The sequence below is a fragment of the Lissotriton vulgaris genome, chromosome 9 (genome assembly GCF_964263255.1).
Source record: "Lissotriton vulgaris chromosome 9, aLisVul1.2, whole genome shotgun sequence".
Classification (NCBI taxonomy): Eukaryota; Metazoa; Chordata; class Amphibia; order Caudata; family Salamandridae; genus Lissotriton; species Lissotriton vulgaris.
Window position 1 is genome coordinate 1,192,317,283 of NC_141697.1, and position 21,972 is coordinate 1,192,339,254.

A 21,972-nucleotide genomic window follows, 5' to 3' on the forward strand; every position below is an offset into this window, starting at 1 on the left:
TGCATCGCGTACTAACAACTCAGTCGTTGTAACAATGGCGTTGTTATGGTAGCGCGATGCAATGATAGCGTTGTAAATGCTGTTTACCGTATTTCTCACACCCAGAACAAGAGATGCCTCAGAAACAGCATTGTGGGTTTTTCTCATGCCCAGATCAGCTGCGGCATAGAAGGAAGCAGAGCAGGCTTCTCTAATCCATAGGCGATAGGTGCACCATTTGCTGCAGCAGCAGTTCCAATGACTGGTGGGTGGTTAATTGATGGCGCATAGTGACCAGATGGTGAATGTTCACCAGATACATTAATGGAGGATGAATGGTGAAACGTTGATGAATGAATGGTGGTTGGATAGCAAATTATCAACAGATGTTTATGCTGAATGGATAGTGGGTTCTGGATGGTGACTGGATGGTAAATTGAGAAGTGGTGGTCAATGTTAGAAGGGTGGTAAATGGAGCATAAACGGTAAATGATTAATAGACTGCGCCACTAGCCGGGGCGAGAAACAGCAGCAGTGGTGAAGCACGGTGGAGAGTGTATGATGGTTCCCTGGGATCAATCAATCAGAGAGTCTCATGAGTGAAAGGCCACAGGGAGGAAGAGCTTGCTCCCGTCCAAGAGCCGCATGAGCCAGTGGTCAATGAACATCCAAAGGTCATAAAGGAATATGAGATGATGGGTGAAAATAAGGTTACATGCATTAGAAACAGCTTGGACAGGCATTAAATCAATGGGGACGTGAGTGGTATGGGGGAAGAGCCTTAAGTTTGTTTGATGGGAGAAACATGGCAGACACCTGCACGCTCATAAAAATCTGTCTTTCTGATAGTACAACTCTTACTACAAATAGCCTGAAGGCAGAGATGCTGGGAAGGGGTGGACATGGCTTCCCCAAACAGCTAGATTTATTGGACTCCCTTTGTTTCCGAATTGGATGCTTCTAGCCCACCTTGATCATTGATCCATCCTTTGTTGCTGGCAAGGGCCTAAGGCATAGTGGTTTCATGAACTAACCTTAATACCACTGTTGAGCTGGGACATAAAATAGGCTTGGACACCCAAACAAAAGTGACTCCATACTAAAAGAACAAGCATTGGAAATGCAATAGGTCTCGCAGCATTAGAGTTAGTGCTTTTAGAATTGTTTATGGGTTTTTTGTTGTAAATCTTTTGCATTTTTATTTTTTGTAGCCAATGCTAAAGAATTACAAATCAAAAAAGCCATAAACAATTGTAAAAGCTTTAACTAAAAATCCTCTGAGACCTATTGCACTGTGTGAGGGTGAGGTGTTGAGGGTGAGTGAGGGTGAGGGTGAGTGAGGTGTTGAGGGTGAGTGAGGGGTTGAGGGTGAGTGAGAGTGAGAGTGAGTGAGGGTGAGTGAGGGTGATTGTGAGTTAGGGTGAGGGGTTGAGGGTGGGTGAGGGTGAGTGAGGATGAGTGAGGGTGAGTGAGGGGTTGAGGGTGAGTGAGGGTGAGTGAGGGTGAGTGAGGGTGAGTGAGGGTGAGTGAGGGTGAGTGAGGGTGAGTGAGGGTGAGTGAGGGTGAGTGAGGGTGAGTGAGGGTGACTGAGTGTGAGTGAGTGTGAGTGAGTGTGAGTGAGGGTGAGTGAGGGTGAGTGAGTGTGAGTGAGTGTGAGTGAGGGTGAGTGAGGGTGAGTGAGGGTGATTGAGGGTGAGTGAGGGTGAGTGAGGGTGAGTGAGAGTGAGTGAGGGTGAGGGGTTGAGGGTGAGGGGTTGAGGGTGAGGGGTTGAGGGTGAGGGGTTGAGGGTGAGGTGTTGAGCGTGAGGTGTTGAGGGTGAGGTGTTGAGGGTGAGGTGTTGAGGGTGAGGTGTTGAGGGTGAGGTGTTGAGGGTGAGGTGTTGAGGGTGAGGTGTTGAGGGTGAGGGGTTGAGGGTGATTGATTGTGAGTGAGTGAGGGTGAGGTGTTGAGGGTGAGTGAGTGAGGGTGAGGTGTTGAGAGTGAGTGAGGGTGAGGTGTTGAGGGTGAGGAGTTGAGGGTGAGGGGGTGAGGTGTTGAGGGTGAGGGGTTGAGGGTGAGGGCGGGTGAGGGTGAGGGGGTGAGGGGTTGAGGGGGTGAGGGTGAGGTGTTGAGGGTGAGTGAGTGAGGGTGAGGCTGAGGTGTAGAGTGTGAGTGAGAGTAAGAGTGAGGGTGATTGAGGGTTTCAGTGTTAGTGAGGGTGAGGTATTGAGGGTGAGTGAGGGGAAGGGTGATTGAGGGATTGAGAGTTAGTGAGGGTGAGGTGTTGAGTGTTAGTGATGGTGAGGTGTTGAGGGTGAGTGAGGGTGAGGGGGAGTGAGGGGGAGGGGGAGGCGTTGAGGATGAGTGAGGTGTTTAGGGTGAAGTGTTGAGGGTGTGGGTGAGGAATTGAGGGTGAGGGAGGGTGAGTGAGGGTGAATGGTTGAGGGTGAGTGATTGAGGGTGAGGGGTTGAGGCTGATGTTTTGTGGGTGAGTGAGGGTGAGATGTTGATGGTGAGTGAAGGTGAGGTGTTGGGTGAGGCGTTGAGGGTGAGTGAAGTTGAGGGTGGTTGAGTGAGGATGAGTGAGAGTGAGGGTGAGTGAGGAGTTGAGGGTGAGGTGTTGAGGGTGAGTGAGTGAGGGTGAGGTGTTGAGGGTGAGTGAGGGTGAGTGAGTGTGTGGTGTTGAGGGTGAGTGAGGATGAGTGAGAGTGAGGGTGAGGGGACAGCGGGTTATATATCCTCCTGGTGGTAAGACCAAGGCTGAAAACAGCGTCCAGTAGATTTGTAACTAGAAAGAGTTATTCAACTTGAATTGACAAAACTACACGTCCCAGAATGCAAAGCTGCCATGAAATCATGCGAGTCAAATATGACTGTACCTTTCTGAACATAGGACAAGTGCAGTACAGAGATTGTTTATAGTAAATGTTGAAAGACATAGTAGCGCTCCCTCTAGGATTGCCATAAGCTCTTCTATGAAAACTAAAAAAATAGCAATGTCTAACAGAGTTAGAGGCATGCAGTATCACTTGTGAGAAATGTGTAGTCTCTTCTGCAGCTAGCAAAACTGTGGAGGGATTAGTGAAATGGAGTATAAACGAGAAAATGCACCCCCTCCCCCGCACATCTGCAAGACGGGACTGGGCAGTTTTATATCAGTCAGAGAAGACCTGTCATCCTTGCAGCCTCAAGTCACATATAACAAAAAGAACAGACTATTGGAATGCAATGCTGCTGTGCAAAACAGAAATCACTTATTTTACAGGAATTCACATGCCCGTGAGTGAGACCACCGCAAGAAAATGTACAGTTTGAAGGAGAAAACATGTAACCGGTCCCAATCGCTGGGATGTGTGTGGGTGCAAGCGTGGGCAGGGGGCACAAACATTGCCAACAGTAAGAGATTCTCCCGTCGGCCTGCAAGGACGCTCCCAGGGCCACATGCACTACAAATAAGGAAGAAAAAAAAATGACATGCGCACGCCCCTCCCCCAGAAAAGCAAACACTATCGGCAGACGTCCCAGCCATGACCTCATTAGAAAGAATTGCGCCCGAGGTGGGGGCCGCGGGCGCTTACCCTCATCCCATGCCACAGCTCTGCTCGGTTCTGTTCCAATCGGTTAATTTTGTAGGAAATAAACCGAAATTATTATTATTATTATTATTTTTTAGAAAAGTCATAGCACAAGAGTAAATATGAGTGAGCATTATGGTGCTGCGAAAAAAAAGTGCAGGGCCTCCGTATTTAATCTGAAACGTGTAAAAGCTACCAGCCAGCGCTAAAGTGCGTTATTGACATGCACATTTCACTCTAGCCTTGGCCACCTGAAATAGGCTACGTTAAAACACAAACACCGATCACTACTTTTAAACTGAATTACGGAATTAACATGGATGTTATTTGTATATACACGTTTTGCGGGTTTCAGCTAAACAGGCAGCTTGAAACGTCAATGCAAATGAAGACCAACAGCATACATACATTTTAGTGCGAGATTTATTGTCCACGCTAATTCTATTTAAATATACTGATCCTTAATGGAAATAGTACAACGCTTAACACGAACCAACCGAGCGAATAACATTCCGGTGTATATGGCATTTTTAATGCAAATATACAACAGCTTAAAAATATCACAGAGCACACACGCGTGCATTTATCACATTAGAAATTGTCGTTTGTTGTCGTCTGGTAGCGGCAGGCAGGCAGGGGAGGAGAGGAGGAGGGGGGAGGAGAGTAGGGGAGGCACGGCCTAGCGGCCGTGCAATCAAGTAGTGAGGGGGCGGAGCTGGGGGAGGCTGTGAGAGAGAGTAGGCAAGGCAGGCGGCTGGGGGCATGTGGCACGCGCATTTAAGCTCAATGCGCATGCGCATTGAGCTTAAATTTCTCGTGCACTGCAAGGAATCGCCACGATTCCTTGCAGTGTGGATAAAGAGCGGATAAGTGCCAATACTCTCGCCTTGCTCGATGCGCATGCGCATCGACAGGCGAGACCTAAAAATGGGTCATCATTGGCCAATCGGAGCAGATCTATACTTAGTGGCATATCTTCGTGATGGTCTTTGAGAGGTGTGTGAGCATAAGCTTCTGGTTGCTGCTGGGATGGTTTGTGGATTTTAAAAGGAATTAGTTTATTTGTTTACTTGAGTAATTGGAAGCATTAGTTAGCCTTGGTTAATTGATTGTGGTTTCAGTGAGATCATGGACTGTCTGGCATTTAATGTCTATGATGGAATACACCTAAACAAATTAGGAAGGTCATATATTGCCTTTTGATTACTGGGCTATTTTTTATATACACGTTTTTAAAAAGTTGATAAATGTTTCTGTGTTTGCCCATTTTGATTCAGCATTGCTACCTATACATTGCATTTCTTTACATTGAAAACTTTGTCATCTGGGAAAGGTGAGATTATGGGGATTTTTGGTTACTTCTAGCACCTTTTTAGTACCTCTATAACTGAATTGATATTTCCGTTTTCCAGTTTCACTCAATAGTAGTTGCACTTGAATTTAAGGATGAACAGGACTTCTCTGATGTTTCGTCGCATACCGGTGTCATTATGAATAAAAACTCCAGCAAGTTTCCCGCCATAAGGCGTTCATTCATATGAACACTTGGCAAAGAGTCCTTTGAAGAGAACTGCTGGCAGCTGCCTACAGCACTTTACACAGGCGGTTATGAGATGTGTCTGGCATGTGAGAATCACATGTTTGGCGCTCTTCTGCAGATAGCTAGGTACGAGTCGCTATTGGGGCTGGGTAGAAGGGTGTATAAAAATCTTGATGAACACTGTGCCGACTCACTTGAGATATTACAATTACTTCCAAATTTCACTTAAAAGGACATGGGTTCCTAAACTTTACACCTGAATATGGATATCTCTAAAACTTTGAAACCCTGTATATTCTGAGTTAATTGGAGACAAGTAGACTTCTCTGATTGACCTACATGTTATTTACCTAAACAAGCTGCCCTTTCAGATAAGTGCGCACACCTTGCAGATTGCACCCAACATACGTGGTAGACCACACTGGCATCCAGGAATCTGAACTTGGCTCACCCCGACCTACGAAGTTATTTCTTTGACTGTAAACCTTTGTGTTTATAAGACAAAGGCAATATTAACGCTAGCCAACTACTGCTCCAATTGCAGCAATCTAGGGCAACTGGGAAAATCCTCTTTGCAGAGTTTGAAAGTTGTGGGTTTCCTGATGCCATTTGTGGTGTGCCAGCATCTGAATCAACCAGGACTCTCAATAATAATAGAAGTGAACATCTGTTTTTGTTGCTTCTGTTCCGCAACCCGTTCTTATCAGTGGTGCAACCATGAACCCTTCTTCAGAGGTCCCAGCTCTTGCAAAGGTACCAGAAACAATCTTCAGAAGCCTGCAGATGTGTGGTCCACTAGCGTGCTTCAGTATACTCTTTAGAAAGAGCCAGAGAGGGATACCTGACTCTTCTGTAAGGAAGGAACTCCCTGCAGCACACTGGTGCTGTTGAACTACTTAGACGATCGTCAAGGCTACCATAGTAGAATAAAAGTAGACCGTAAAGTGATAAAGCAGCATGATGGATGATATGGACGGAGTTGCTGGAACCTGAGCTGATGGATCCTGCTAATTCATGGTAACCAGTGTAAAATATTTCACAAATGCAAATAGTGTCCATTTCTACACAAACTGTTATCGCTTTTTTGAAGAGAGCCACATTGGCACAGAAGCAGCTTCTGGAAACCAAGTTGACATAGACTAAAACTGGACAGTAAATTATTCACACGCTTGGTAAACATGGCGTTAGCACTGTGAGTTTTCTCTCTGAAATCTCAAAGGAAAATATCCAAAGTAAATATCTCTGCTTTGCCCAGGTGCTCTCATTTTGTTACAATCAATGTAATAGATGAGGGATTATATTGCTGCTATGCGAACTTAAAAAACCCCAGCAGCTGGTGTACCGGAAGAGCCCAAGTCTGATTGAATTTTCATAGGCATCGCCTTCTTATGGCGTTGAGTCAAAGTTCCGGGTGTACAGAGGCAGGACAAATTGACCACCGCTGGATGCAAGTAAAGTCTAATATCTACTCTTCTGCATGCATCCCCACTTTGCACTATAAATATGGGGGTGAGGGAATGGCTTGGATCCTGGTCAGTCGTAAGTTCACTATATGGTGAGATGTTCAGCACCAGGAGGACTTCTTGACCTGCACAAAATACTGACTGGGAGGGTGCAACTGAAAAGCCCTGTGTGGCCCGCTCCACCATCACTGCACATCAACATTTAGTTGAATAACAGCCTTGAGACACAAGACCATGTACCACCAACTTACTGCTGCACCTCCACTTATTGCAACTCCACTTTGTGCCACTAGCACTCAGATGAGATGGACTGCCTGTTTCCTCCCAACAATGCCAACTGCAACTGCAAGCCGCACAGCCTGCACACATGAATCGACTGTCTTGGAAGGTGGCTTTGTACGTGTCTCATACCCTGGTCCCAGGCATGTCCAGTAAATCCTACAGTTTCTCAGCAGCAAAAAGAAACTCAATCCACACCACCACATTCCCCCACCGCACAGCTCCCCCGAGTCTTCACCGAACACAATGTCCCTACCAAACATGCGCCACAGCTCCCTAAGGACAACACAACCTTACCCTCCTAGCGGTCACACTCATCGCAACCTCAAGAAGGTGCTCCACCGACAGTGACCCGTAATCTCACTAGATCCCTCATAGACCTCCCTCCTTGGATCTCAAAAAGAGACAACCTGTCATACACAATAAAAAAGAGACAACACTGCTCCAACCCGACCTATACCTCACAAGGTGAATCCCCCCAAGTTGCCTTCAACCCCTCCTTCTACTCAATGGCGCAGCGACTCGCGTCAACTGAAAACCAAATAGACTTGATCACCCAGGGTCTAACCAAAATCCTCTCTAACCTAGGTAAAGCTCACAGATACCACCAATCTCCTCCTTGGGTTCCCCCCACTGCCAACACCAACGACCAGAAGAGCCCCTCCAGGCCCTCAGAAACCCCTGTAACTAATCCTCAGAGACCCCCAAGAAGGGGCTCAAAACCCTGGCCTCAAATAGCCTTGACCTCAAGACCCAACAGACCAGAAGCAGCCATGTCCGAAACGGAAGCAGCTGTTCTAGCCTCTTCCTATGATACACCACCCTCCGACTCCCCGAAATCCAAAATCCAAGTGAGCACAGGTCTCCGAAAAGATCTCCCCTACACAAAATCCCTGAGACCGCCCGTCCTGACCACCATACCTAGGGCGCCCAAGGAAAAGATCGCCAGCAACAAAGAGCCTTTCACCAAGTGCTTACTCATCAACTGCAGGTTGGCCTCTTTGCATCCAACGGAACTAGCAGAGGCCATCCTCTCGCATGACATCGACATTGCCTCCCTCACGGGGACCTGGCTCAATAAGCTATCCCCACCATTCCTAGACATGCTTGTTCCCCCGGGCTTCTCCCTCATCAATAAAGACATAAAAGGCCAGCGAGGAGGAGGGGTAGCTATCATTCATAAAGACAACATGGCCATCACGGAAATAAATTCATTCAACTACAACACATTTGAATGTCTCTCAACCAACATCAAGACCAAACATAATGGCTACTTAGTCACCTTCTCTATCATCCTCCAGGTAAAAACTCAGCATTCGGAGAACAAATATCCGACCTGATAGCTCAAGGTGCACTCGGCGATACCAACAATCTAATTCTCGGTGACCTGAACCTATGGTGGAATGAGACCAACAACCTGCTAATCCAATCGCTATCCAGTCTCGTCTGTGACAACAATTTAACCCAGTACTGCACAGAGGAGACACACTACAAAGGAGCCATCCTCGATTCCATCATCGCGCAAAGAAACAACATCACTATCAATCACATACTCCCCGGTGACTGGTCAGACCACCACATGATCTTATTCTACATAAACCGACTTACTCTCTCTCAACCCCCACTGCGAGACCCCCCCCCCCCCCCAAATGGTTGAGAAACCTCTCCAGGTTCCCACGGGAGTCCTCGAAGAAGAGATAAGCTCACTTCTCCCAGACAACACTGAGCACCTCTCTACTAATGACCTCACTGATTGTTACAATGCCAAGCTAATATCCATGCTTGACAAAATAGTGCCCCTAAAACTCAAAAAGAGTAGAGCCATCCCATCCAGATCATGGTTCAACTCCGAACTCAACTCCGAAAGGAGAACACTAAGAGCCAAAGAAAGAAAATGGGGAAATAACCCTACTTGTATTCATTGTGACCAACTCAAATTAGCCAGCAGGAAGTACAACAACCACATCAAAAACAAAAAATCCAGCCTTTTCCGCTCGGCATTGGACAGTGCCAAAAACAGACCCAAGAGCTCTATAGCATCATCAGATGACAAACCTCCAAGTCCTTGTCCTCCTCTGTGCAGGCGTCCAAAGAACTATGCAACAAGTTCACCAAATTTTTCAAGGACAAGATCACAAAATTGAACTCTCCCTGGACGGCATCATCACACACCACGCAAAGAGCAGCGAGGCTGGGTCACTAGATCTTTCTACTGGTCCCTCTCCCAATTCTTGACTTAGTTTCTATCCTATTCAAGAAACTGAGATAATCACACTGATCTCCACCTCCAAACCTTCAGCCCATGTCCTAGATCCCATTCCTACCGTACTGACCAAAAAAATGAAGCACGCTCTAGCTCCGCTCTGAAGTACGATCATAAATAGCTCCCTGAAAAGCGGAGTGGTCCCTGACTGCCTCAAAATGGGTCAAGTCACACCCCTGTTGAAAAAACCCAGCCTAGATGCAACAGATCTAAATGATTTTTTAGACCTGTGTCGGGCCTCCCTTTCTCTCAAAAACACTTGAAAGATACATACGACATCAACTAACCCAGCACCTGAACAACATCAAGCTCCTGGACCCCCACCAGTCTGGCTTCAGAAAAGGCTGTAGCACAGAAACCGCGATTCTCAACATCATTGACGATATACATGGATCACTAGACTCCGACCAATGCTTCCTCCTCATTCTCCTTGACCTCTCAGCAGCATTTGATACTGTTGATCACAAACTCCTCATAAGGACTCTCCAAGAAAGAGCTGGCCTTGGCGAGGTAGTCCTCAAATGGTTCTCCTCCTTTCTCCACAACCGCGCACAAAAAATAAAAATCAAAAACTTCACTTCCGACCACCAGCAAGTCAACAGAGGAGTTCATCAAGACTCGGTGCTATCACCACAACTAACTCTTTAATATCTACATGGAACCTCTTTCCAAACTACTCAGCGCAGCCAACATTCACTTTCATCTCTACGCTGGCGATACCCAGATCTATCTGGAAACGACCTCTTCAAAGACATACAAAGACTTAATGATGTCTTGAATGATGTCCAACGCTGGCTGACAAGCTACTACCTGAAACCAAACCCTGATAAGACTGAGGCACTCCTTTTCTCAAATAAGGAAGACAATCCCCAAATAGCCGAGTGGTTAAAGGCCATCGATGCACTCAATGGGAATCTTACTCTAGCGGACTCTGTCAAATCCCTAGGCATCACTCTAGACCCAAACCTGAATATGACGAGACTGTAGTGGGCTGGTCCCACATGTTCAGGTGTCACAAGTAGACGCTGTAGACCAGGCCAGGTAGAAGTCGTTTATCAAGTTCTTAGATGTAGATATAATAAGCCCCACCAGGAGCAGCCTCCTAGCTGCTCAGCCCATCCTCAACTGACAACACTCATGCACCCAAACATTCCACTCCCACTAACATTCAAACCAGAACACTCACACTGGCTGAGCAGCTAGATGCAGAGGAGTAAATGAACATATGTACAACCTTAGGATACTACAGAGACACAGTAAGAATTAGGACTAAAGTGTGTTCCTTAACCTCAGACTTCTGAACAAATTAAAACCCTACATTCCACCGAATGATCTCAAACAGGCCACCCAATCCCTGGTTCTGTCAAGACTGGACTATGGGAACGCAGCCCTCTCAGGAATTTCAAAATCACATCTGGCTCCCATCAAAACAACGCTACATGCGGCTGCCAGAATGATCACTGGTATCAAGAAATATGATCATATCTCCCCTGCACTCAATGAACTTAAGTGGCTCCCAGTGGAAATGCGGATTTACTTCAGAACAGCCTGCCTCACCCACAAAGCCCTTCACACCAGCAAACCTGAGTACCTGGCGAAAAAACTCATAAAAGCCGGCCAGTCAAGGAACCTGAGAAGCTCAAACTCCCTCCTACTCATCCCACCTAAAACTAGAAAGAAAAAAACTGCTGATCGATCTTTCACCGGAAGCGCTCCCAAAATTTGGAATTCCATTCCCCCTCATATCAGAATCATTCCCTCTTTTGCAGAATTCAAAAGCCAACTCAAAACCCTGTTCCTCAACCGCTCCCTAGGAAGTGGATAGTGGGGAGCAAATAACAACCATCGAACTCTGCTCCAGCTCTAAGACTCCGAAGATCCATGAAGGCAAATATGTCCTATACTTCAATGTGTTGCTCTTGTATTTTTGCACTCCTCTGTGGATATGCCCCACCCCCCTATTTTGTATCTGATGATTATCTGTGCTGTGCCTACTGTAAAGCACTCCGATACCCTGGGGTCTGGCCAGCGCTATAGAAAACTTCTTAAATTAAATTAAATTAATTGCAGGAAGTAAGTGACTTCAACAGACACACTGGGTTTGGAGGTGGGGACGTGAAGGTACAGCGATCCAAGGATAGGAGTACCCACACAGAGGTGACCAAACAGAAGTTATTACCATTTAACCAAAGCTATCCAATTTACAAGGATACACATAACATAACAAACAGTCTGCAGCCAAAACCATGCAAGGCCAATGCACTTGTCCAACAGCCATTCAAACTGGCATTGTCACGCCTACATAACTGCTACTAATAGTCCCACAGAGAAGGGAGAGAGAGATGTCAGGGCAAAATTCTGGCATTGTAAAAAATTACAGTTACATACATCTTAGCTTTCCATTTTTGAAAGAGGATCCACTGACATTGAAATGTCCGGACAGCTTGAAGTTTCGATTGAAATGCATTAGGATCAAGGAATATTTTAGTGAATTACTGTAGAAACTGGTGATTTTTAGATGTAAGAATATTTTAGGTTTTTGCGGTCTCACTACAGATACCTCCAGTAGTCTGTCACAGACAGCACTCTATACAATACTGTCCAGAATCAGCTTATGATTAGATGGCTTTCTTGTTAATCTCATTTCCCAGCTCTCCATTGGACGACGTACCTCCTATTCTGTTTTCCTCCCCTGAAGCATAGTTTCTTTACCATTGCTTTTGATTGGTTATAGTTTATCCTTCTACTCCTCTACTGGTGACGATTATGGAGTTCGCCAGAGTTAGAAAATTATAGGGAGGAGCTAAAAGTTGTTATGTCATCTTTGGGGGCGAGGAATATCCTGTGGTTGTCCTTTATTAGGAACACATTTTGTGCTATAGGGAGGGATGACCTGTGGTCGGCACCAGAAGAGAAATGTTCAGTCATTTCCAAAAAATCACTAGCAACTGCTTTGAAAGAATACAAATTGGCATGCATTTTGCAGACAGTAGACTCATCCAGCCTGACTTCCAGGTTTCTGGATGCAAAACAGCATTACAAGTTGGAGTTGGTGTTGGACTCCATTCACCCCTTGCAGCAAAGAAACTGTTTCTACAATTCAGGCACGGGTCGCTACCGCTCCATGCGTTTATTAATAATTGGGCGGGTGATTCTAAACAACTTTGTCCTGGGTGTTTAATAGCGGAAGAAACAGAAATTCAGGCGTTATTTTTTTGCTTAGCATATAAAAGGGCTAGATCTAAATGGGTCCTCCAACTCTGCAGAAATCTGGGTATAAGAGACCATAGAGAATTCTATAGGGTACTAAAACACAATACTCACCCAGTTTTTGTTGTTGCAATTTCCAAATTTCTATTTGCAATGTGGTGCAAATGCAGACGCCTATTGAAATACTGAGCTGAGAACATAGGCAATCACGTTTCCTAATGATTACCCTTGTGATCCTAAACTTGTATAAATTTAGGACATGAATTAAAAAAAAATTGTTTAATTTATACTTTTAAAGTGTCTTTTTTAACCGACTATACTGGTTTTATTGTTGAAAAAGATGTCCTCGTTATAGTATTTCCCCTTGTTCGCTGCCCCACCCTGACAATTGATTTCAGGGGGTGGGACCCTCTATATGTTGATACTTTTTGACTCCCAAGGGTCCTAATGACAATTGTATTTTTTAATCTCTAATTAACATATTATTTTATGAACTATGTTTTATGGATAATTCTATTTTATATGTGCTTTTATGGCTGCAATATCCTAAATAAAGCTTTCTGACTGACAGACTGCCTGTTAGTGTAATGGAAATACTTTTTCATTATTTTGTCACTTCATGAAACGTGAATGTCTTGTTCTTCAGAGGGTTCTTGTGGTCTTGTTATTGCTACAACGATTCACCCAATCTCCTCAATCCTACCTGATGCTTTTCAGTGACCTTCCAGGCACTGGATAGCAGCCTTGGTAATGTATGGGATGTTGTTCTTACATGTGTCTCCCATCATCCATCCTCCCAAGGAACGTCTGTTGAGCGGTAACTAGCAGTGTTGAAAATATAGAAATCAATTAAAACATTGTTCTGTATACTTTCAAGATAGCTGCAGTGTTGAACGATGCAAAGTGCATTGCATCTTCACATCTTGTCACGTTGAGTCAAACAACATGGCTGCCATCTTGAAAGTACAGCTAACAGTGTTTTAAAAATGGCCACCACATTATGTATGTTGCATCATGCAGTGCAACGGCCATCTTAAAAGTATAAAAGAACAAGCTTTTCTATCCATTAACACTATATTCTATGCCACCGAAACAAGTGCAACAGATCTCCCCCATTTCGCAGGTTCTACACTAGTTGTCCCTCCAAACTAGCATCATCTTCAAAAACCACCAAAAACAAAAAGCATTAACAAGCAATGCTCCTGGTCATAAACACACATGAGGGGGAATTACAGATTAGAAGCACATGAAAGAAAAACTCATTAACAAGCCTTCTTGAACTATGCCCTCAGAATATTGAACTACAGCTCTGTTAGTATCAAGTAATGTCCGTCACTGCTGTAGTTTAGGAAAGAACTGAGAACCTCTTCCTTCAATAAGTACTTCACAGTGCTCAGCTAGGGTCCACCCACCTGGACCCACAAGAAAAGCATCTAGATTCACGTACCCACTTTTTACCCCAAATTGCTGAACACAATCTTGAATCATCTTCTATTCACCTATATACAGCTCCCCAGTCGCCAGCTAGCTTAGCTTCATATAATACATCATTATACATGTACACATACATATGGTATAGTTTATAAATGCTTTCTTTCAGTATGCATTTATTATAGAAAAAAGAATTAAGGTTTTATTAAGAAGTCATGTGTATTCATCGTTATTGTTGGTCACGGGATCATTATAAAGTCAGGAATAGAGTAGTCTTCTGCTGCAGAATAAAACTAAGGCCTACGATTTAACTTGTTTGTCTCTAGCTCTGCCTCAGACTGAAACCTAGTAGAGTATGTGTTTTATATTAAATTTAACCTGTTGAACACCATCATAGTCTTCTGGCTTCTTGAAAGCACTTTGCAGGTGAAGAGGGGGAAAGGAGTTACAACAGCATGCTGAAGCTGGGGGGTAGCAAAGCTGTAGTAATTATTCCAAGTCAGGGGCTTATGGTTGGCATACGAAGAAGGATGTGGGGCGGTTCACTATCCAATCGCAAGGCAAATGGGCAATGGAAGAGATTTTGGATTCTATGCCCTGTGAGAACAGGGATCATCCCCAAACTCTTTATAGTTCTGTGGGTAATGCAGCAGCCAATTTTGGCAAAATTTAAGTGTATTCTCCATTCTTTCTGTAAAGGAAAATATCCGACATCCTCAAAAGTCTTCAATTTGAGCCATTTCGTATTATTTCACCGTCTCTTCTTCTATGAAAATTAATTCACACCGTATGCATGTTTCTAACATCAGGTTACTTTCCTCCTTGACGTCGCCAATACATCCTCAGCCCTAATAACATCACCACTGCTCCCAACCTTTCTAACAAAGATGGAGTCTCCAGATCTAGATACAATACTCAGAATCAAAGGTATATTAAAACTACCAAACTCTCTCAACCACAGAATAGGGGGCCAGAAAGAGAGACAGAAAATCATTATGAGCTTTGACCCTCTCTTTCTTCCTCCTTAGACCTAGCCAGCCTCATAAGATAGGGGAAGGGATGAAATTAATGCAGAAACCACTACAGAAACAGGGGTGGAATCTTCATTATAATAAATGTAAATACCAAATAAGGACCTGTAGAGCTAACTAATGCTGTAAACATATGTCATAACATAAATCACACGGGTACCACCGACACGGCTTACACTCACCAAACTACCAAACATAGCGTCCCATAACACAATATTTGCACAACATGGAAACACTTCTTCATAGGCTCAGTAATAAGACAACACTCTCCCATCCACCACCCTGCATGTTGTATCTCGCTTCAATGTGTGGGCGGGCATTTCAACACCCCACCTACCAGTGGCAAGCGCTATATAGCTGCTACTACATAATAATTATGGGTTTTGCCAAATTTTGGCTGGATTTTGTTATTCTAAAGTTGTTTTAAATGTATCTGTTATATATTTATATATGTATGTATGCCGCGTTGTGAGCCAGGGATTGCTGATGTCATTGAAAAACAGTTCCTCTCTCTGACACTGCTGTATCAGCTGTAACTGATATGTATCAGTCCACATGTGTGCGTGCTTGCTTATGTGTGAGAGCTTGTACATTTGAGGGAAGCTTACTTAGCCTCTGCTGGAAGCTGAGCACCAGGGAGGGAGAGTACAATTCCCTCCAATTGTGATATCAGCAATCGCAGACCTGAGTTATGGACACCACACTGCAATAACTAAGGGGCATATGTATCATCCCTTTTTTTAGTCGCAAACGCTGTGATTCGCAAAAAAACAGCGTTTGCGACTAAAAAAAATCGGACAATGCGATGTATGATTAAAATCGCATTACAAAATTAAGTAATTGCAAAATTTGTGTTTCCTTAATTTTGCGTCAGCATTTAAGGAATAGCAAATTGCGATTCCTTAAATGCTATGCATGAAGCACACAAGTTATGCGATTTCTCACTAAGAAATCGCAAATTACCACCAACTTGAAGTTGTTGGTAATTTGCGATTTCTTTCACAAATGCACTTTTTGGCATTTGTAAAGGTGCCATGTGGCGCACATACATGCCCATTAGGGCATGTATGTGCGCCATATACGCACACATGTACATTTCAGGGGTGCATCAGGGTGTCCTTATGACACCCTTGCACCCTTAAAATTATTCTCAATTTGTGATTCTCAAATTGCGAGTCGCAAATTTAGAATAACTTTCCATTCATTCCTATGGACCTCCTGGCTCATAGTAATGAATGGGAAAGTATTCCTTAATTGTGATTCGCAATTTTTGAATCGCAATTAAAGAATATTAAGAAATTGCAAAAAAATTGCGATGTTTTACATACATCCCTTTTTGCAATTCTCAAATAGCGATTTCGAAAAAAATCGCAATTTGAGAATCACAAATGAGGATGTTGATACATATGGCCCTAAAATACTTAATCCAGAGGCAGAAACGTCAACATATGCCTCAACAAAGCTGGATATTAAGCAAGAGTCAACAAAAGAAAGCTAATTCATGCAGTATATTTCATGCAGATCACTGCCCCTCCTCATGAAATGTAATGGAATTACATTCACATTCCATGTAAGCAAAACTTTCTGCGCTCCGCATACAGACCAGGGAGTGCTTTAATAGAGTTGGCACATCTTTCTGATGTAGCTCTACTAATATGCTGCAGGCTCCATCTGTGATGTGAGTAACATTTCCCTCCAAAAGATTTCATAGGCAGATGACAGCTATAAAATGTAAACACTAAACAAGCATTGGCATAGCCAATAGGTCTCGTCTTTGGGACCTTATAAGTGTTTAGCCATGCAACAGTTGATGTTGTTGCACCAAGGATATTGTGCTGCAAAGCCAAGTACTTATAAGGTCTCAAAAGCGAGACCTATTGGCTATGCCAATGCTCGAGGTTGACCGCCCTAGCCCTTAGGCCACATCCTCTCATCAGCTAACCGTTGGGAAAGTCCTCAGAATTTCCCCATTCTGCTGACTTCTCTGGCAATGGATGTTATGTAATTGAAACCCAGACTAACTGAGTTTCTGTTTGCCGCTGTTGCTTCAGTGAAAAAATCTCCAAGCAGTGAATGTGTACTATATAAATAATATACCAAATCAAATTACTCATCACATTATTGTACTTTCGTGACCACTCATCTGAACGTCCATGGACTGGCTACTTCTTTTTATCTAGGAGTAACTAACAAAAAGTGAAAGGTGCACATACTACACGTAACATTCTCACTCAAGTCACATCCTTGCATGCGTAACTTAGATGCATTTGGACTTGACGTACCGCAACTAAACCACAGAAGTGTGAGTCAGAAAATTACATCTGTCACTTGTTCATATCAAGGGCACAGAACTGCAGGAGACTCGCCAATTAAGTTAGCTCCTTCCAAACAAAATATTCAAAGGTAGGTGTGTGTGTGTGTGCACACGCTTGGGTGTGTTTACGCGTGCGTGTCCCCGTGTGTCTCTGCCCCTTGTAAATGTGTCTGGGCAGAACACATGGACATGCCATACCTCAAAGATATAAACCTCCGCCTCCTTTGCAGCTCTCAGTAGATCACTTGGAGACTACCATGTGTCATGTCCCCTAGCTGTGGGCAGGTCAGGGAGGAAGATGACGCTCCACTAGACCTCCAATTCTACTCGGCATGGACAAAGTCACAAGGGGCTCTGATGCCAGCCAATGCATCAAGAAAAGGGACAGCTTATGTTCCACCATGGCAAGGTCCTCAGTCAAGTTTTTCAGCATACCTTAGCCTCCAAAGACACAACCTTCCATGTCAAGAGTCCCAACATCATGTTTCAGGCCATGTCCATTGAGGTGGGGCACAATCTGCATAGGGTTTCAGGAAATGGACCTGCCTGTGATCATCTTCACAATTCTTGCTCCTTTGCAACATCTATAGACTTACTTGTGAGGTTAATGAACATTCAGTCCTTTTCCTTGGTTGTTAGTGCTTTTGCGGTGCGTCTTCATTATAGATGTCACTGTGTATTTATGACACTGTGCCACTGCCCTTATTGTGGGTGCCTGCATTACAGGTGCCTAGCTGTGGATACCAGTGCCAGCCGTAGTTCTATATTTTGTATCGGACACCTTAGTGTTTCTTTGTCCCCCTTCAACTGTCCTAACAGTGCAGTAGTCCAGCAAGAGAAATGGGGGGAGGGTGTCTCACAAATCCACACATAACATATTATCTCCACTTGAGTCCTGCTGTCCTCCCCTGATTCTACACGTCCTCCTAAGCAAATACAAAATACTGTTGCCTGCCTATGCGGCCCTCCCCCGCAACACATCCCCTCGCACCACCTATAAAATACAAAATAACAGCTGGTTGCACCTGTTCCTCCTCCTCCACCACCCAACACAGAAGCAAAACACAGGAGTCAGGTTTGGTGCTTCTGCCAATGACACAGGACTGAAGTTCAGACTAAAAAAAAACTAAATAAAGAAAGTGCAGCTGCAGGGTCAGAATGAAAGCAGCCTGTACTGGCGACACTGCTTCTGTAAGGGCGAGTCTAACTTTGGAACCGCGGGCTTCACTTAAGAAGTGGAAGGATCGGAACCCAGCATCCATACAGTTTAAATAAACGAATTTAATCTCAGCACTAGAAAAAGTGAAATAAAAAGAATTTAATTCACATAGAGCTAAGAAGTGGGCAATATATTTATTAGGCAATAAGACCAAAGTCATGAAAGGCAGGCCTGCAACGATTGGTATTTTACATGTTTATTTTGGATTTGTGTTTAGTGACGATTAGGCTGGTTAGCAGTCTGAGCGCTACACACAAGGGCACAGACTTTAACAGAGTTTTTATGAATAAATAGGCATGCACAGTGTATATGTTGCATACGTCTCAAGTATATGTTTTTAAGAATGGAAAACAAGGCTCTAGATTAGCTGTAAAGCAGGCGGGCAAGAGAGAGTAACACGGAGTGCAGTGGGAGAGATAATCACGAGGGTGATAAATAAATAAGCGCCCGCATATCTGCATCGAAGCAAAGACTACACAAAGAGCTGGAAAGAAAGTAAAGGCAACAGTGAGCCTGCGTGCGGCCTCGCTAATTACAAACAGATGGCCCCTGCGCACCGCTGCTTGCTCCCGCAAGGTGGATGCCGCCACATGCACGAGTGTGAGGAAAAGTGCAGACCGATTTCTAAAGGTCATCTCCTAATGCAGCACATGCGCGCTGTGCTAGGCTTGACCTACAAACTGTATTGAGCAATTCACTGGAGCTATTATGGGATCCCAGGCTTCTGCATGACGTATGACATCACCTCAGCCTCAGAGGTATACAATAAGATCATGGTGTAAGATGTACAGTTATGTGGATCTTCTTCTAGTTAGAAATAAAGAACTTACTCCCAGAACTCTGTGACAGGAGACGTGAAGTTTGTCACATTAAGAGACATCCACAGGGTCTTGTTCTTCCGAAAGGTGTCTTCTATGCAGTTGTCAGTGTTCCATGTCTGGTGACAGTAGGCCCACGGCAGTCTGCTCCGGAAGGACTGGAGGAGATAGTACATCCCCCAGGCCAAGATGATGATGTAATATACATTCAGGAGGGACACAATCACGATGGAAGCATAACCGATACCTGGGGAAGCAAATGTAACAGGTTACCCTTAGTCATTCCTTTTGCACTAAAATTGAGAACCAATAGGGAAAGAGTGTATATATTTCTCTGAAAGGTTGAAACCAGCTGCTCTACAGTGATAACTTTTGTGGTAACCATGAACTTACAGTGACACATGGTTCTAATATCATTCCTTACTATCTTCAAAATATATTATTGCTCGATATGACAAGGCTTTCATTGGTTGACTGCAGAGGTAGGAAATGGGGAGGAAGCAGATGAGAGCAAAACTCCCTTCAAATGAGCTGCAGCTGCTTGGTGTAATAAATTCTTTGGAAATGCCATTCAGATTCACTTGCAAACTTTAAAATATTGTTATTTCAATCCTTGAAAAGGTCATCCCATTTATGAGCCACCGGAAGCAACTGAATGTCAGTTTCTAAATCAGATGATTTTACATGCGCAAAATAGAGCGCATGGGACACATATATCGCTTTTTCCACAAGACTGCGGCCCTTCCAAGGAGATCACCGAAGTCCCGCTTTCTGCCACCTGATCCTCATATAACACTCAGGGCCTGTATGTCGTTATATTACAGTTGAGATATAAACCAGAAAACATTTTGCATCATTATATGAATTTACACTGTATAATTAAGGTACATATATGTAGGGAGGTATGGATGTACTATACCAAACTTCATATCAACTTAACTTGACGATACAGCGATAGTCAATATTTTGGATGTAATGTTGTTCGAGGTCGATATTGCTACTCCAAGAATTCAATCCCCTCTGCTCAACTAGATTGTGGCGTCTGACAAATTAATCACACTTCCAGCTAATTATATCAAATACAAGCTACTTCATTAATATTGTTTATCGTGGTGACAATCGATATTTGGAAAAAGAAAACATTAGCAGAGTTGCTAGTGAATAAGACATCTTTTTGAGGAGGAATAAGCAGGTTATGTATAAAGAAGTTAAAATAATAAGAACTTCGACAGGACCTAAATAGCCAATTTAACCAAGACAACAATGATCTAAACAGATCATTATGCTGAAACTTTATTCAGGGCCTCTTTCAGTTCAAAGGAACACCTTACTCTTTTAAGAGGACTGTAGCATTATCTAAAACTCCAAGAGCATAACTGGTTTTTAAATGTATTCTCCTTGTGGTAAGAAATATTCCTTGGTATTCCACAAAAATTCACATTATTTTTTACTCAGCTTTCATTTTTGTCAGGTTGTTGGGTGACAGTAAAACTCACTGAGCACCTAGAGAGTGATTCAGTTTGAATTAATGGCTTTATTTTTGAAGTTATTAAATTATTAAATCCTTTGTTTTCCAAAATGATAAGTATGTGCTAGATGCAGCATTTGTAAAAAGTTAATCTGACTATTATATGGAGTTATTCAAAACAATGGGGATAAAAATAGTTAACTACTTTTTGAGCCAGTAGAAGTCATAGAGAACCAATATTGCTATGTGTTAACAATTTGAAAACTAAACTCATCTGCAGTGGGGATTCCAAGTGTAGTCCTGAATAGCAATTATATTGTCTTTGGGCAATTGAAAAATATGTGGCCATTCTCCCAAAATCAATAGCCGTGTTATCGACTTGAGAATGGTGTGAACCAGCTCAGCTAGCATTCAAACCAGGGGTGAGCAGAATAGGCAAAATACGCTTCTGCCTTGTGTGTGAAGTTGTAAAAGTAGAAGACTAAAACTACTGAAAAATGGATATTTTGCAATAAATAAATCCTGCTGATATTAACTGTAACTTAGAAAAAAATTAAGGTGACCGTTATAGGAAAGGAAAAAATATTCCTTTCTAGCTACTCAAAGCTGAAAACTTATAGGAGGTGTTATAAAAATGAGGATTCAAGCATAGCATGTCCTTAGTTCAGATATAAGAATTATACATATTGAAACCATATTGATGTATTTTATGGTTTTCTTGGCTTAAAATTAACACAGCAGCCTCCATAGATATATATTTTTTTAATTTCAATTATCTTTTATTGTTCTTTTTCCGCAACATACAACATAAAACATATAAACATCAGCGCATAATCGTACAGGAAGCGGCCACATTGGCTATGTTGTTGTTGAAACAGTTATACAGTATATGGGTATGGCTGCCGCCCTTATCTACTGATGAGTTAGTGAGGAAAGGAAAAGGAAGAAAAAGAGGTAAGGTACGAAAGAACTGAGTTACCATACCGAAGTTTAGTTTCTACGCGGCAGAGTCATTGACCCTGTGGAGGTGTGGAGGTGTGGTATAGAGCTGCTTGTTAGCTTTATTCATGGCGGGTCATATGGGTCCAAGAGCTTGTCTAAGGACATCCACATCCCCCTGTTGGGCTTTCTCCACGGTGAGTCGCGGACAGCGGTATTGTCAGCGCCTCTAAGGTACGTCACCCAGTTGAACCAGCTCCTGAAAGTTGCCTTGGAGGTGTCTTTCCAGTTGGTGAGTACTATTTTGACTGCCGCTGTTAGTAGGAGATCAAGCAGGTCTCTGTCTTGCTGTAAGTGTATCTCGGTTGTCATGAATGCCGTGGCGAGAGTAGCAAAGTCTGCTTTTAGTGTGCAACCTAATGTTTTGTTTAAAAATGTGAAAAAAAATTCCCTGATTTTTTTT

The 21,972-nt window shown here is 43.5% G+C and overlaps 1 protein-coding gene across 1 annotated transcript in view; it reads right to left on the bottom strand.

Moving 5' to 3' along the window:
- SLC6A6 (solute carrier family 6 member 6) overlaps positions 1-21,972 on the bottom strand; it is a 291,079-nt gene that overhangs the window by 106,001 nt on the left and 163,106 nt on the right. The window contains exon 5 of the mRNA XM_086939260.1: positions 19,115-19,349. Within this exon, the coding sequence (XP_086795386.1) occupies positions 19,115-19,349 (235 nt within the window). The remainder of the gene's footprint in view (positions 1-19,114; positions 19,350-21,972) is intronic.